Source organism: Strongylocentrotus purpuratus, unplaced genomic scaffold, assembly GCF_000002235.5.
Source record: "Strongylocentrotus purpuratus isolate Spur 01 unplaced genomic scaffold, Spur_5.0 spur5_contig_870, whole genome shotgun sequence".
Taxonomy (NCBI): Eukaryota; Metazoa; Echinodermata; class Echinoidea; order Camarodonta; family Strongylocentrotidae; genus Strongylocentrotus; species Strongylocentrotus purpuratus.
The window spans coordinates 50,844-68,684 of NW_022145580.1; the positions used below are offsets into that span (position 1 = coordinate 50,844).

Genomic DNA, 17,841 nt, shown 5'->3' on the forward strand with positions numbered 1-17,841 from the left:
TTGAGCTGTTTCTTCTCGCAAAGGGTATGGTGTAAACCTGGTGTTTTGAGTGCCTGTATACACAACTGGTAATTCGTGATAGACTGCATAAACCTTTGAAGATAAACAGAAGACGACGAATAATATTACGGACCTCTAGGTCACCTCCGGAACAGGGGTTAATTATGATGGTCCTCTTGAGTAGTTCTCCAGGGGTATATCATTAAGGGAATAGTTCCTTCTTTTCACTTAGCTACGGGTGTGCAACCTTATGTCTTTCCATTTTATTGGACCTCGCAACCCCCATCATGCCCATCAGTATGCCTAACATTTAGAACTTTCTCCCTCCAAGTTAGGCAGCAGCTTTCAATAGCACGTAGTTGTCGCGTAGCCAACAAGTACAAGTGTAGTTTCAATAAAAACGGAGTACATAGAGCTAAGTTTAAAAAGGGAATATACATATATATATATATATATGAAATAATAATACTCATGAAAATGAAATAAATTAATGATAACAATAATTAACATATCAATCGGTTTTAGTGGACGAGCTGTATAGGTTTATTTTATCCTCAAGTATAGTCTCTTCGTTCTTCTTTATGATAATGAAAGGAACATAGAAACAACACAATTTCTTTAGAACAACAACCACTAAAAAACAACTACGAAATGCATACCTGGAAACTAATGTATTTTATGATTATAATATTGTTTGCGATGGTTGCTTTAGAACCAGCCTAAAGCTGGTCATTATGTATCAAGCTACCTGAACAATAATGTCATTGGATTTCATATATTCATAGTTTCATTATATTTTCTTTATCTTTGGAAAAAGAAAAGCTTACATGTACAACTGTTTTTTCTATAAACCACATTACACTTAGCTATTTACACACTTGTATAATCAAGAACTACATATGTAAGGCATTATCATTTTTCTATTACACAAAGACGTGAATATTTCAAAGTTTACTAATCTTCATTCTTCGTTATATATAGAATGAATTTGTTAATTGTTTAATTTAGAAGCCGTGATAGAAAGGCCAAGCGGCCAAGCTTATATTAACGTCTATCGTCATAAGTATCATTACTTCATCATCAAACTAATAATAGCATTAGTAATAAAACACAGCTACAAAATTATCTGTCTATGAGACTTATAGCCCATTGTTAGTAACATATTCTGCTTTCGGCAAAGACATGTGACATGAGATTAACAACAAAATTGTCGTAGACATCATTTCTAGACAAATATGTCTGTTCGTAGGGAATGGGTGCTAAAAAGGTGTATCAATAAATTATATCATTATTCCTTTCAATGCTTGTAAGATTGAAAAGAGATTGCTATGGCAAAAATAATTGACAGACATGAAAATCACAGATTAATCTATTAAGAGGTGCATGCAATGTCTCAAAATCAAAATCTGCATCATAAGGTAGTGCAACATTACTCCGTTCACATCATTAGAAATGCCTACTCAAGTTTCCACAACATTTTATGTAACATGATTGACAGCAAATAGATTTTATTGAGTTGGATCCATTGTTGCGTGTAAATCGTGAACAATTGATAATATTTTGGGTACTTAGTGTTAAGTAGATCTAGACTCGGTGACTTTCTACAAAGACGAAACATTACCCATTCGTCCGTTTTACTGTACACGTAGAAGTAGAACCCATTGTGCAGATATTAGGGTAATATCAAGAGAATAATTGTTTGTATATACCGTGCATGACCAATTCTCATGGATTTAATGGCTATGTTTTCTACTAAATCGGGAACGAATCATAACCAATATTTGTTTAATGCTAGACATATCTGATCAGGGCTGTTCAATAAGCCCGGAAACATTGATATTTATTTTTGATGTTATGGCTAAACAGTTAATAATAATGCTAATAATATTCCTGGAATTCTACCTCAGTCACACCCATAAGACAGACACCATTTGAATAATAGCCAAACCGACACCAGACCGACAAGTTCCAGAACAAAAATATCTAATTGACAAAAATCGGTTTGTCTGGCATTTCTTGGAGTCAGTTTGATTTGGTCTGGCGATGTGACTAAAGGTATTTTCTTTCACATATCTGATGTCTCTTTACATAAATAAGTTTTAGATATTGAATAATATTGATATCAAACAATACAGGTAATTGAAATAAATTTCCTTTAGAACTCTAAATGAGTTTTATTTCATTTGTGTTTATTATTATTTGTACATTGATATGACGGTGGATTATCCAAATTGTAATATTTGCTTTATAAATAGATATGTTCAAAGGTTCATAGATTCTAGATAATAACAGAGAAGATCTGTATGGTATCACTAGTTACTAACTGTGATGCGTCCATCCATTATGATGGTGTATGATGAATATATCACAACGCAGATATTGTGTATTGAAACTAATTTAATGTACATTTAAAATTAAATGGTTTCATTAAATCACATCGTCTGTACTGTATATATTTGACACTATTGTGTCTAGCATGATTATCAGTTGCAAATCCGTGCGGTGTCACAATTATTGATTATCATTTTGGTTGCACCTGTCAGATATTTGTAAAAAAACAATTTCTTATTTATACCATTGTCATGCCAGTAAAACTTAATAACCTTTGTTTTCTTGAGAGGCTAAGAGTGGACACCTGCATGTGCAGTCCCTAAGTAAGATAGTTCTTGATGTTCAATGTCATAAACAAATTGTATATAATTGTCTACCATGCGAACTTCATATTGTGGCCTCTCTTTGAGTCACCCTTCACATCATCTATTCTTCAATCTGCATGATGTTTGGATACTCGATGAGGCCGTCGTCTTCCTCGATTTCTCCCTTCTCCTGCTGACTCCCTTCTGGATTCTCAGCTTCAGAGAAGTTGTTCTGCTTCCCCAGATCATCCATGTCAATCGAACTTATCACGAAAGGGACGTCCTTCCAGGCTTTGGGAAACCACTTCTTACCCTTGTCATCCTTGAGTGTAAAGTTCTTGATAGCAATCAACGGAAGCTCCTGCTGTTGATATACCACCATGGTGCCCCATTTATGTTGGCAATTGCCACAATGGATCTTCTGCTGGTGCGTGAATCCGTCGATTATTGGCTGCTTCTTGAGATCAATGAGCTTCATCTTGTCAAGGAAGAGGTCACTGGTGACGACGTGGTGCTGGTTTCTGATGGACCTGATATCATCTAGACAGCAGGATTCTTTGAAGCACTTAATGCAATGGAGGACTACGCCCGATTTCTCTACTTTGTTTGCTTTGGTGATTCGCGCACGATCTTTTTCCCGCTGTCGTTCTTTCTGATCGTTCTTCTGTTCCATCAGAATCTAAAGAAAGGGATTAAAATGCATAAAAGAGAAATATCAAATCACACATGTACTTTCGTTAAAGAATTAACCATTGCAAAAATTTTAATGTCGAGTCTTTCTTCATACATCGACCAAAAACAAATAAAAGCTACAATAAAATAAAACGTTTTGCTTGCTGACTTTTTACAATTTTCTTAATGTTCCTTGTACCCGATATATTTGCGGATTTATATGAATTATTTGGCAAAGAGGGAATATTTGGTAGTATTTCGTATTCTTGCATTCACTGTATTCAAACTATTAAGGCAGTGTACTTTTTAGTATGTGCCATACGTTTGAAAGTGTTCCTGTAGGCCAATAATGAATACATTTTTTGGAAATGGGATTATACACGAAACTGACAAATTTTTTCGCATTAATCTTGCAATGTTATTATTATGTCTTACCCGATCATCAAATGCTTTTTGATTGACTAGAGTGGAATCAGCAATGCTTTTAACAACCTTGTTCATCATCTCCACCCGTATGATGTTCTTGAGCTCACGGTCTTGAAGCTGGAGATCGGAATTCACGATGACGAAGATTTTCCCGTTAAATTTGGCCCGGCTACGACCTACAACACAAAATGAAGATGTGTAAAAGAACATGAATGGCTATATTCCATTGGCCAATCCAGAGTTTTATTGGTGGGGGGGGGGGGGTAGTGAGCCCACTCTATTTGGCCAACTCCAAGATCATGCAATACAGCAGTTTTGAGATGCCACCTCGATTTAAAAATGAGATATATTTATATATTTTGCCGGTTTTGCCCATTCCTAGAGCATGCTAGCGGACACCCATATCAAAATTGAGAGCTACGACTGTCAATGTCATTCTTCTTCCTTTTGAGTACAGACCTCTGTATAGAGTATTATCGTTTTATCAAGCCTATATACCTTTAGTTTGGACATGACCAATGTCGCTGGTCACGTAGTTGTATCTGAAGACCATGTTGCATTCCCTAATGTCCAGACCTTCTTCTGCGACCGATGTGGTAACTAAGATCCTGCACTTCTTATCCTTGAACAACTGTAGATTTCTATTTTGTTCTGTTGACGTCATACCTAGGATGCGTATTAAAGATAAAAATGTGTAAAATCTGCATAATTATTATTATTATTAGGTATTTAGCTAGGCTATTCATACTTAACTTTATCACAGCGCTTACAACAATATGCAAAGAACGATATAAAAACAAATCATAACATTGAACAAACAAATAATAGCGAACCAAGTAGGAAAAGGGTACGTTTTTTTCTAATGTTATATCTTTCCAATACTATGAACTTCGTACGGAATTGGGATTAATAATTATATCTTAAGAAGTTGTCCTAATATACAAGATAAATAGAATCACAACTCTACCTTGATTACCACTTCCTATCAACATGTCAGCTTTGATGCCATTCAGATCAGGGTCTTCATTGAGCCACTTCACCAGAGCCTTGGCAGACGCTCTGGTCTTTGTAAAGATGATGCTAAGGGACTCCTCATTCTCTGCATATGCCTTCTTCAGTTGCTTGCCAAGCTCATTCAAGACGGGGTTGATACTCATATGCAGATTAGCGATTCGGTTCAAAGTCTGAAGTTTATCTGGACATTCACGATTAAACAAATGCCTTAACAACTGACTAAGATGGACACCCTTACAAAAATGTACCATGGTAACTATGGTACTTTTGTCCAAATCACCATTCCCCATGGTAACCATGGTTATCATGGTACCAAAACAATGAAATAAATTGTTTAATGACCCAATGTATTTCATTGTTTTGGTACCATGATAACCATGGTTACCATGGTGGATGGGAATTTGGACAAAAGTACCATGGTTACCATGGTACATTTTTGTAAGGGCAAATTACGGACTTATCGAGAATATGAAGTATTAACATCTGAGTGGAAAATATAAATATAGATATTATTAACCAGCAAATAATTAACAACACTATGACCCAATATTTCAGTTTAATGTAGATCGGTTTGGAATCCATTGACCTACTAGTGACATGGTTTTACTGCCAAGTACAATTTGATATTTGCTATTTAGATCTGTACATAGAAATGCTATTTGGTCAATCACAACATAACTTTTAAATTCAAGTTTCATAAGTCTAGTACAGAGGCTGAAAACAGTGAAATTGCATTAAATTCCTGATTTTTGCGGGATGTTTGTTAGCCGTTTGATCTCATTGTCCTCAGATTGTAATTAATATATTTTTCCCTGTATGAATATATGCATTTTATCTTTAAGGATACCGTACACATGGCAAGCTATAATAAGATCTAAAGTCTAAAATCTTAATTACCAGTACGTACCGGTACGAGGTTGAGTTTCGACAACAGAGTAGTAAGTTGTACTTAAGTGAGTAAATAGTCGGACAACACATACATTTCTTTCAAGTATAATGTAAGTAAGAGAGACACAGTACCAGTGAAACTCGCAATCCGCAATACAACTTTATTCTCATGTGTTAAGTTTTATGTACATGTATCTATTTTTGCAAGGCCCTAAGGATTACAATGTAAAAATCACTGGCTATGCCACCCTGTATTTAAACAAAAAATACATTAAATAAATAAAAAAAAATGTAAATAAATTGACCCTGTGTATTTCAAGTAATTCAGTAAGTTCTAAAAATAGACTCTAAAATACAAACAATCCTAATCGATACATTGATCACCAACCTCTGAACATTTTCTTAAGGATCATATCAGCAGGGCCTGAAGGACTACTCCTCTCCTCTTCATTGATGTAGTCCTCCATGTAGGAGATGGCATCTGACGTACGTGCATCACGATTTATGAATAAACTGTTGTTGTATTCCTAAACAGAGAACAATTGCGATGGCTCCATAATAATGTTTTCTTGTAAATGTTACAATCGAGTGTAAAGCAAACTCATATGGCGAGGGACACACTAAGAATTTATTTTTTAAATGGCTTATCATTTTATATGCACGTTATCAGTTTGATACTGGATAAGTGCTTATAATAAGTTATGAATATCTGTGAATAGTGTATCCAACATGTTTGTAAAACTGCTACGATATCTACTTGTTATACTAATCAAATTGTTTAAGTGATATGTATTTATATGTTAAGATTATGTCTGTTTATATTAACATAAATGTCTGTATACATCACTTTGTATATTGCAATATTGTTGAAATACATTCTCCCATTTGCATGAAAAATAAATCAGACAAAAAAACATCTTCACGTTAGCTTACCCTCAGGTAGCTCACACATGCCATTAGTTCTCTCCTGTCGTCTTCATTTTCTATCGTTTCTTGAATCTTCTTCTTCAAATTGACCACACCCTGTTCATAGCTTTGCGCGCCACGACGAGATACCATTTTAGTGAATTCGTCATTCCCCTCCACAAGCGCTCTTCCGGCTGTGTAAAAATAAAAAGCACTCATATTGTATCTTTTGTACTCGTAATCAATTATCAACTGTAATTACCCTATTCGTTTAGGGGATTTAGCTACATCACTTTTTAACACTATTTTTGAGTATATTCCCCGTTACCTTTGTTAATTTTATAAACGTTTAAAACATTAAACTACAATTTATTTATTCACATTGTTAAAGCATCTAGATAAAGAATATACATTATTCATAATCAAATCACTTTCATCTTCACTTGAAAGATTTTTTTTTAAAGTATGTTACTGTTAGTACCTATAGTTGCTCCCTGAAAATTGGTTAAGTATTCTGTAAATTGTGATTGGGTGAAGAAAAAAAATGGCATCTGGTTTAAATCTAAGTGAGAGAGAGAGGTACCTTCTACGAGTTTGATTTTATCTTCGATGCGTTCCATGATGACACTGATCTCACGGAAGTAAGGATCTTCAAGAGGTCTTCCTTTCACTATTATCTGAGCTGTACGATAAAAAGAAACACAATGTATCAGTCTCTCTGTTCCTCTTAAAAAGAAATAAAATGTTTTGACTGTCAACTTGTAACACCTCTTTTGAGCAACTTTGTGTAGGCAACTGACTGGTCGACGATAAATGAAAACATTATACATTTATTATTGACAGAGTTTTTATAAAGTTATCAGTTCCTGTAAACTATTTTCACGAGGTAACATTGTACATAAATACATGTAAGTATAATTCCTCTAACATAATAAACTCTAACTTAATTACTCTCATTTTGCAGCATCTATAGAAAGAATATACATCATTAAACTGCATAAAATAACCACTTTTATCTTCACTTGAAAAGTTTTGTTTACATAATATATTAACTCTCGTATGTTATATATTAATATTTTATTATATCAACTCCCTAAAAGTCACACACACATATTTACTTATATAATTGCACAAAAGGAAAATTACTCAAGTAGAGTTCAGTGTCCTTATCATTTCATGAAAATATGCCTTTCCTTCTTTTTCCCTGATTCGAGTGATAAATATTTCTCGAATATCTTGACTTTTCACAGATTCGACAAAGTAAGAATTTCCTAATACATAGGATAGTTTGGGACCATGAGGGGTAAAGCGTTGAAACAGATGAGGATTTCTATAGGAAAAGTGATAACATCAACTTACTTTCCTTGGGTGAGTTACTCTTCGCTTTGAGTTTGTCAGCATAGATCTTAGGTCGTGAAATTATGCAGTCTAGGTTAGCACAGAGTTTTGTGATGTAGCATTCAGCCTGCACCATGTTCTTCGAATCCCCAACACCAGGTGATGCTGTCATTCCAAGTATCTTATTCATGTCAAATAGGAAAGAAGCGCGTTTCAAATATCAAGGATACATCTACATTATACGTACTGTCACCTAAATACTAGGACTGATAGCAATGTTTAGAGTAGATGTGTATGATGTATATATCATGCATTTTATTCAAACACTAATTTACTATAAACAAACAAAAAATTACAAAATGTAGAAAAAACCTACTGGATAGTTTTTAACCTACTAAGGAAACTACCAAATACGGGGGAATGATTTTTCTTTAAGTCACCTATAAACTCTTAAGTTCGAGGAATATCTACATAATTTATTATTATGTTGCTAATTTTGTAAAGGCTCAAATTTCAACGCACGAATCATTCTCAGGAAAAATAGATAAAGTCTAGGGGCCTGTAATCACGTTTGTAGAGTAGTTCTTTACCATCACTATCAATGTGTACATGATAAAGAATATGCCCCTGATATGTGTACCAAATTATGTACCATAAATGTATAAGAAATTATGCTTCCATGTCTATAATACGTAGACTGGCTTTCTTCAGAAAAATAGGATACATTTCATTTCATTTATTTCAACACGGAGTAACAACATGTACTTGCTTCGGCCAATGGCTATTCTTCTTCAAATTCGTGCATAAATAAAACACATACATAGTATATAAGAAAAAACAACATGTACATATTAAAAATAATGACTATACATGCAAATAATGATATCATTATTTGTATTTAAAAATATATGTATATATATATGCATAAAATAAAATGGATGCAGATAGTTATATTTTTTTATATTTTGTATTTATTAACATTTATTTCCTTCTCAACAGTACAATATGAAACACAGTATAACAATGATTTCAACAGAGTATACATTAAGTAACGACTACATAAAGTACATTAGGGTTTTCATTTTACAACCCATATGAAAATCGTAGTTATTCATTACCTGTGGTCTTGGAAGTTTCGGAGAGTTCAGCTTTAGGTCCCTGTACATCGCCATCAGAACATTGTATGGATTAGATTTCTGTTGTTTGAAAAGACATAAAGAGAGACATGATTGAAGTACAAGTCGTTTATAAGCCCCTTCTGACTTGCGAATTAATTTGTATCAAAAAAGGAGTAGAAGTGTTTATTAATACCAATTGCAACAATTAAGCTTATGCAGTCTTCAACGTTTTGCAATCAACATCAAAACATAATGACAGATATTAATCGTCCTGGCCATGTAAAAAAAATACTTTACAAATGCCGTTAATGTGAGGCAATCATTATTAAAACGAGCGTAACACCAAACACTTAATTTTGCTAATCAATTATAAAGACCTCTACTAAACAATGATGACAAAAAATAATGCTATAAAATATGTCAATTTTTCTTATGAACAATTCGTATCACATTGTTGAACAAACAATACTGGTTTAATCAAATGCACATGAATATTACAAAGCTACATAGGTCGTTTGGATACGTCGATACCTTCATCGATCTTAGTCTTATGGCAAGGCAAGAGGTGTAGACGTCCGAACTGTGCAGGTAAAAACATTTGGCATATGTCATAGAACTAGATCCTATTGACCACCCTGATGAATTTAATTAAAACAAGTGGGGGTCCATATTCGAATGAATTGGCAAATGCAACATCCAAGTAGATGACATTACCTGGCAGTGATGACATTCGTCTAGGACAAGGAGTGCGATGTCGGAGAGTTCAAGCTTAATGTTCTCATCTTTGAGGGCATTGACAAGCACCTGTGCCGTCAAGACGGTGATGTCGTTGGCATCGATGACAATGTCCAATGGCACATGGTTCAACTCTTCACCGCTAGCTCCAGCGACCTCACACATTCCCTTCAAGTATTTCAGACACCTGTCCTTCTGTTGTTTCACTAGGGGAACCTGTAGTAGAACGATGGATCTTTATATGATGATGGTTTGTTTTTCCGTGATTGCCATGAAAGCACGACATGCTCGTAATTGGTAAACGACCAGTGGAACGAAGCGACGGCTTAAATTCCTCTCCGAGAGACTTGGAAATGAAGATTAATGCCTTACTAAAAAGCACTAAAACATTGTCTTCGCTTCCAACCAAGACTGATCGAGCTTTCACACATCTCTACGATCTAGCCTTCTATTTGTTATTACAAGAGATGGAGCAAAGGACCTTTTCATCAATGTTAGTAGTTTGGACAAAGTGCGGAATATAAAGGATATTTTTCCACGTTATTTAGATGTTTTTCAGGAATGCATCGAGGAAGACATTTCCGTAATATCCAGTTGGTTCTCGAAGAGGATTTTGTAAGAGTACTAGTATTTTGTTCGCTACAAATACCCTTCTCTACCATACATGTAGATGACTGGCGGTTCATATCGGTTTTACCCTTAGAACATTCTTCGTGTTATCGAGACAGGGATGAAACATTTTAAGAGTTTTAAGATGTTCACTGCATTATATAATTACCCTTTTCAGGGGCTCTTTAAATATACACCCTCTGTTTTTATATAGACAAGTATGAAGGATTTCTCAATTTTGTAAAGGGATCTGTACATATGACAATAATTAAGGATATTTCTTGATTTACTAGAGATCCTTGCAAAAAAAGGAATTAAGATCGTTCTTGCGCACCTCTACAATTGATTCTTAAACAAAAGAGGAATTTTTGCCCAGTCAAATAAAGACTTGCGATGGATCAAAATTAATCGCAAGTCCTCTAATCAATCGCAAATTTGCAGTCTCTTATCTTTTATGTACATAGTTGCGATTGATAACAATTGCAAATAAGTTACGATTAATATAAACTCTTTATAAGATGGGGCCCTGGGGTCCTTACAAGATTGAAATGTGAATCAATGATCTTACCTTGTTCACTACGAACACACTCTTCTGCCTTCGATGATTAGAGGCTCCTACAGGGTTGCGGGCCAGGAACCGGCGACTTATAAGAGCGATGGCGACTTCTGTCTTTCCTGTCCCTGTTGGCAAGACCACCATAGCGTTCTGCCCCTTCAATGCTGGAGTTAGGACCTCCTCTTGGTAATCCCGTAGTTCTAATTCCTCTGCCTTATCGCTTGATGGACACACGTTGCCGACAATTGGAATGTCCTCGCCGTTACCTTTATAATAATTACCATGGATACCAGAAGCAAGACGTAATTCCACTTTACTAGTGAGGTTGCTCTGTCGATAGGCGTATTTAAAACGTTACTCTTAATGGTTTTCCCAATCTTGTTTCTTTTAATCTGCATTCATACAGCTACCTAGCAATTATCAATTCCCTATGTTTACCGGTGATTACCCCCCCCCCCCCCCCCCCCTCAAACACACGCATACGCACAGGCTGAAACTCACACACACATTTGTTTTTAATGGTTACCTTCGCCAGCCGGACATTTACTCTGTGTTAAATGACAGGAGAAAACCGCCTTTCTGATTCTCATGAATAAGTGTCTAGTGATTCACTATTTCAAAGATGATAGTCAATCAGATGGAGTGAAACGTAACATTATATAAGTGTTTCGCAAACAACACGAACTTTGATTTCATGTTTATTTGTCCAATGTACGTTTGATATGGTATTTTGTTTTGCTAGAATAACAAAGGTTCAGACAGTATAGAATACAAATGTTGAATACATTCTGTAATGACACAATAAATAATATACATGATATAATAGATGGATGACTAATTGTAAAACAAAAATTAAATCCAATCTCATTCTCACCATCGTCAACTTCGTCATCTGCACCGATTCCCAGAGCGAAATTTTTCATTTCCTCCATCTCCTTGGCGAGTTTGTGTGAGCCATTCCTGTCTAGGGCCTTGATGAACTCTCCAAAGCAGTCCTCTGACTTACGATCCAGTCTTAGGAGAAGTTCTGAGGCACCGGCACAATTTCCCTCACGTTCAACCTGCTCATAACGTTATTATATTTCAGATTACGTTTTCTTGACAACATTACGTGCATGAAGCCAAATCTGGTTGGAAATATTTATGAAAGCAAGAAATAGCGAATCAAATCATGAATTCCATGTTTAAGATTTGTAATCCATTTAATATCTTTAATTCCAGTTGTATTTTCCTTGAACGACCAGGTTGATTCCCATTGAATTCATTTTAAATCACTATTATTAAAAAGGCCTACCCCTTTAGTGAATTTGAGAAAATCACTTTTAAAAATACTAAAAATAAACATTGTAAAACAATAGAGTTAAGAGTTGGATAGTAACGTATTGGAGGGTCCGAAAGACATATAACGATGGGAATTAAAACAGCTTAGTATTTAGACAGGGAAAGATAGAATAAGCAAATATAAACCATTTTCCCGTACCGTTTTTCGTATTTTCTCGACGTCTCGTTTAGTAAGATGTTCTTCTAATGAGGTAAGAAGGCTTAGAGGCTCAATATCCTCCAATCGATTAGCGTAGACCCAAAGAAAGGAGCGATAATGTTCCCTTTTCTTGGTGTTGAATTCAGACGTTCCTTCCAGATGTTCAGCTATTGCGTCGTTCTCTGTAAGACGGGAGACAAACGAAAGAGAAGAACATAAAGAACTTGAATCAACAGGGGCAGAAGTGCAGCGCGACCAGCCCACTATATTTCAAGATTATGCGTTTCTTTCTTCCTTTCTCCCTTTGTCAATCTCTCTCTCTTTGAAACAAATATTTAAATATCAACCAGCCATATACAAATATATCCCTATGCCAGTCCGTCTCAGTTTACCAGTTATGTATTTATATGACATCAAGGATAAAGGCAATGATCTAGGATAAATAGGAAAAGAAAAACAAAAGGAGAAAGAGGAGAAGAAGAAAAAGTAGAGGAAAAACATTCGGGTGTTCATTTTTATGGGGGCTGTGAGGATGGGAATAACGGAGATTCGATGCCCGTTGGCCCATTGGCGTTGTAAAACGTTTCCATATTAGCAGTTCAAAATATATCTCGATTTTGGCAAGCATTATTAATCCCTCTCTCTATCTCTCTCTATCTCCCTTTCTTTCTCTCTCTCTCAATATCCATCTCGTCTGATCTTTGATTGTTTCTTACCTGAAGCAATCAAAGCATCGATCACAGCACGATAGAGACCCCTTTTGTCTTCTTTAACCTTAAGTGCCTCCATAAATCGTTCTGCTACAATTTTTCTTCTTTCGCCTGTTTCAATCAACTCTAGCACTTCGTTGAATTTCGCTAAGAATAACATAAGAATTAGAAAATGGAAATTGTCACAGTAATATGAAGTTGTTCAGCAAGATCAATACGGAATATGAAGGTATAAAAAAAACTAGTCAAAAGAAAGTAGCAAAATCAGAGAAGCAGCTTGGTAAAATTTGAACAAAATCGGACAAAATGTGAGAAAGTCGTGAATTTTAAAGGTTGTTAAAGGTTATATGTTCAGGTGTATGGGAACTTCACCTTGGATGAATCGTTAATGTAGCTGTGACGTCGTGCCGGACAACTTTCCACAGTTCCACCTAAAGTAAAATTTCTTTTTTTTTCCCCCAAAAAAATACACGATTCACAGGGATCTTTTCTTTTTAGACGACCTCTAATAATATTTTTTGAGCAGTGCCTCAAGGGAAAAAAAAGAAGAAATTAATGATATTTGAAACCGGGGGGGGGGGGGGGGGGGGGTGTCATATCACGATCTGAAAATAGTACGTATTTTCAGTTCAGTGGTCACAATCCACTGACCAAATTGTTAATTTAAGATTCGGATAGTTCTAGTGATCTCCAATTTCAAACATTTATAAATATCTTATTATTAATTACATTCATTAAAAACTTCGTCATTCTGCTTTTCTTTTTATTTGTGTCCTTTCATACAAATAAACATATTACAAAGGATTTTTTTGCCTTTTAAAGTAGCTGTGCGAAGATTTTAAAAACTAACTTTACTTTCATTATTACAAAGGTGAAACTTTAATTGGACAATTTTAGCAAAATTCAATGCTAGGAAACATTCGAAGTAATGGTTATTATCAGTTACAAAACGCTTAAATACAGCCCCGGCATAGCACCTGAAGAGCTCTCCGAACACTGTTGAGATGTGTGACATCACAGGTTGGGCATAATTTGTTTTAAAGGGATGGGTACCGGGTTGGAATGAATTTCGGCAGCGTGGTTATTTAGTTCATAACATGCTCTGATTCTGGAGCAAGTCGGGCATGCAATCATTGCCGGCTAAAAGAAAATTCCATCTTGACCTGTGTGTACAAGCGTCTTAAGTTAAGATGACCAGGTTTCCTGCGGTTTCCGGACGTGTCGGTGGTTGGTGACCACCAGTAGGCTTTTGACTTTGTGGTTTTTCATACATGTAAACTTAAATAAAGACTTAAGTAAAGATCTGGTGTCCCTGAGCTTTCATTGAGTTCCCTCTACTCCCTAACACGCTCCACCCCGGGTATCTCATCCCAAACCATCCCACGACATTACCACTTTTACTAGTACTACTATCATATTAACATCATCACTATCATTTTTGCTTAAACTTTCAAGTGAGAGCGTATTAAGCAAAGAGTTTGAAAATACTTTTATTTCTCAACTCTTGTTTGTTTAAAAAAAAAAATCCCTAAACAAAGGACCCGATATTTGTAACGGAGTGGTCTTTTACTACTTAAGTGAAAATATTAATTTCAATCATACAATAATCAATAACATTATAACAAGAGGAGTAAGGAAACTTAAGCGCTTTTCATCTTTTTGCCTATTATACTGGTCCTTATTAAGAATAATCTCGTTACCAAAGCTCCTTAGTGACATGCACACACCGCAAACTAAGGTCGCAAAACGCAATGCGTGTGTGTGTGTAGGTTTTGCCTCTTCTGAGGCTCCTGCTATACAAAGGAAACAAACTACATGCTCATTATAGACAAATGAACTTTATAGAGAGATGGCCAGTAAAACATGTTTGACTGTATTTTGCATTACCTTTATTAGGGGAGCGGTACATGAGATACTTTTCGGGAATTTTGTCTTACTTTCATTAAATACATGCATGACACGACGATATGTCCCCCCCCCCCCTTATCGAACATCCAGGATACGATACACAATGATGTCAAATATATTTGTCTTTTGTGTGAGTCTATAAACCTACAACCTGTACATCTACATTATGTAGGCCCTATTGTAATTTGTAAGAAACTGCACGGGCCTGCTGTTTGTTCAACACTATTTTTTAACATCTGTCATAAATGCAAGGCTGACCTATGACATCAACAAAGAAAATATGACGCAAAAAGAGAATCGGTGTAAAACTAGGTCACCGACCGAATGCCTGTCGGGAAGTGAATAGAGGTGTGCGGAGTTGCGCGAGTTATTACAGAATGTATACTGAACTGAAATACATTTTCTACAGATGTGAAATTGTGATTATGTACTTTGTAATTATTGAACCGGCTGAGGCTAAGTATGGAACTATATATCAATAGCTTTGTAGCAACAAGGAGTTTTAAGAGCTGGAGACCCAACTGGCAACAAATTATTCAAAGCAGCTGCCGTTTTCGATGGTTGCACAATAATCTACTGGTGTGCTGTTACCTTTGATGTCCGAGGTTCGAAGCCGCCAATATCATTTGTAAGCTTGAGTAGGCCCTAGTGATTTTGTTTAAACAAAGAAATATCCTTATAATATTTCACTTTTTATTTGTAATAACAAGGGGAAAATCGAACAGATGATAAAATATGAATACAAAAACCTTAATGTGTCAAGAAATTTGCTTAGATTGTATGAGAGCAGCTTTAATTTGTGAAAAATAGTACATGTTACAGTCCTAAAACCTGCAATTTGACACTTTTCCGATTACTTCCGGCTCACGAAAATAAATAAATAAAAAGTGAATTTGTTCATGTACAGTTCTTTATGATGTTATATGTCAGATTAGTGCCCAGCACACATGCCCAGTCGAGTAATTTTGATTAATATTTCAGGAAATTTTGCTCCATTTCCTTTCGCTTGCCTCCTGTAAAGGTAAGCACTGTGTACTGTTCGTATTATCAGACGTGTGGTAGCGAAAATTAATTATCATTACAAAAGCATATTTCCCTTTGAAAGTGACCCGTCAGTTTGCAGCTAGGCAGGAATCTTTTGTCTACGTATCTGCAAGGAACATCCAGCACATGCCTGACATATTTTCTTCTGGCGGCATCGAAGATGGTACAAAGGGAATGAGCTAGATAGGACTCTTATCTCTTTAAAATTCTTGGTAGCAATGATCGCTCAATGAACAATCTGACAATAGGTATTCCTGAATGATTGATTTTTCATTTTAAAAAAATAGGGTATGCCTATCTTGCAATGTTATCATTTTAGAGATCAATATTTTCATTACCACATGTTGATGCATGCGATGTGATGACCAATCTCACAATAGACGTACTTTTATGCACAGGAGCAGAACATACGTTTTCTAGGAGTCATATTAGGCAATTTTTTTTGGAGTTGAATACTTGAATTCATACCTAAAAAATCACTCCAAAGTTGTGGAAGATTTTTTTTGTTTAGAGTGGATCCCACCATTTTTGGCTTTGAAATGAACTCCCGCCCCCCCCCCCAAACAAACAAAAGAGATTCCCAATATGACTCCCAAATAAGTGATTTTCCACTGCTGTATAATTATGTACAGAGAACTGACTATGCTGAAAGTTCTCCGACTGATCATACACCGCACTTTTGATGGCTTCTTTAAAGGTACTATGTCCCATTTGCAGGCCAAAAAATGAAAAGGTTAAATTCCAATGGCATTTGAAAGATAATACTAATTTAGAACTTCCCTTAAAAAGGTGGGGCTTGAAAATGTCTTCAAGTGGGGGAAATAACGACTATTAGTTGTGAAAGCGACTTAGGAGCTATAGAGCCAATAAGAAATACATCTAGTCTTGAAATTTCAGACCATTGTACCGAATGGTCATACGTTTTATGCTGCGCAAAGATTCAATCAGTTTAATTTTGGCCATCACAAGAAGTGGGTTATTAATGTAGACAAATGCGCATGTACCCTTTACAGCTCATTTTATGTATGTTATTACCAAAGAAGGAAAAAAGCCAGTCAGTCACTCAATAGTGTCTGACAGTGAAGTCTAGCAAGTTAATGGGTTTCCTTGCAAAATTTGAATATTAGGACACTGCCTAACGTTTAAATTTCACAGATAGGACATACATGACATATTCATAATTCCTGCAAAGATCTACAGAATTCGAGGTTGGCTGCAAAAGGGACATAGTACCTTTAACTTGTTAATTCAAACGTATTTCAGAAAATATGCCAAAATGCTTAAGAATTGGTACATTGGAAAGATATAAAACATAATCTTACCATCACCCCCGCCAAACTGTATCTTGAGAGCTTCTACAATATCCTTGACATCCAGGACCTCTATGAGTAGAGGTCGATAGACCTCCGTGATGACCTTAAACTTATTCTCCTCCGCCTCCTCCAACGCTGGGGCATCCACCGAGGCCGCGGCCATCACTTCTTGATCCTAAAGTCTCAACTTCCTACCAAAAGCAGCAAAAATATATCACGACAGACTTCTGCTTGCTATAGCGTTCTAGTTGCAATGCAGTACCGAGTTGTTTCTCTTTGCTCTGAACGGGAGAGAGTGACATGTAAGTTTAGTCTGTCTACTGGTTAACAGCTCAAATGTATCAGTGCGCCTTTTCCTGTCTAGTTTCTAACTGTCTGTCCAACAACGAGTACTCCACACATAGATAAGAACGGCTAGATAAGATAAGTCCTGCTAACATTTCAGTTCAGTTCAGAATACAATATATGATGCTCTATAAACTCTTGTT

At 35.8% G+C, this 17,841-nt stretch overlaps 2 protein-coding genes across 2 annotated transcripts; both read right to left on the minus strand.

The window, feature by feature from the left end:
• Window positions 1–902: 902 nt before the first annotated feature.
• Window positions 903–4,367, minus strand: LOC115920496 (interferon-induced helicase C domain-containing protein 1-like). The gene is made up of 3 exons (XM_030976288.1): window positions 4,233–4,367; window positions 3,744–3,910; window positions 903–3,315 (listed from the first exon to the last, which is right to left on the minus strand). Exons 1-3 carry the CDS (start codon window positions 4,285–4,287, stop codon window positions 2,758–2,760), a joined length of 780 nt encoding a protein of 259 aa, XP_030832148.1. The 5' UTR covers window positions 4,288–4,367; the 3' UTR covers window positions 903–2,757.
• On the minus strand, window positions 4,298–17,516 carry LOC589320 (probable ATP-dependent RNA helicase DDX58). The gene is made up of 14 exons (XM_030976257.1): window positions 17,363–17,516; window positions 13,095–13,235; window positions 12,379–12,560; window positions 11,773–11,959; window positions 10,911–11,164; window positions 9,713–9,949; window positions 8,999–9,076; window positions 7,902–8,061; window positions 7,126–7,224; window positions 6,570–6,736; window positions 6,025–6,163; window positions 4,702–4,929; window positions 4,349–4,400; window positions 4,298–4,316 (listed from the first exon to the last, which is right to left on the minus strand). Exons 1-14 carry the CDS (start codon window positions 17,514–17,516, stop codon window positions 4,298–4,300), a joined length of 2,097 nt encoding a protein of 698 aa, XP_030832117.1.
• Window positions 17,517–17,841: the final 325 nt, after the last annotated feature.

Bases quoted from the DNA above. Each gene is read 5' to 3' on its own strand.
- LOC589320 (XM_030976257.1), bottom strand. From the start codon at position 17,516: ATGGCCGCGGCCTCGGTGGATGCCCCAGCGTTGGAGGAGGCGGAGGAG. The intron at 11,165-11,772 runs GTGAGAATGAGA...ATTATTATAAAG, and splicing joins AGATGACGAAGTTGACGATG to GTAACGGCGAGGACATTCCA. The intron at 9,950-10,910 runs GTAAGATCATTG...GTTCTACTACAG, and splicing joins GTGTGTTCGTAGTGAACAAG to GTTCCCCTAGTGAAACAACA.
- LOC115920496 (XM_030976288.1), bottom strand. From the start codon at position 4,287: ATGGTCTTCAGATACAACTACGTGACCAGCGACATTGGTCATGTCCAA. The intron at 3,911-4,232 runs GTATATAGGCTT...TTTGTGTTGTAG, and splicing joins TGGTCATGTCCAAACTAAAG to GTCGTAGCCGGGCCAAATTT. The intron at 3,316-3,743 runs GTAAGACATAAT...CCCTTTCTTTAG, and splicing joins AAAAAGCATTTGATGATCGG to ATTCTGATGGAACAGAAGAA.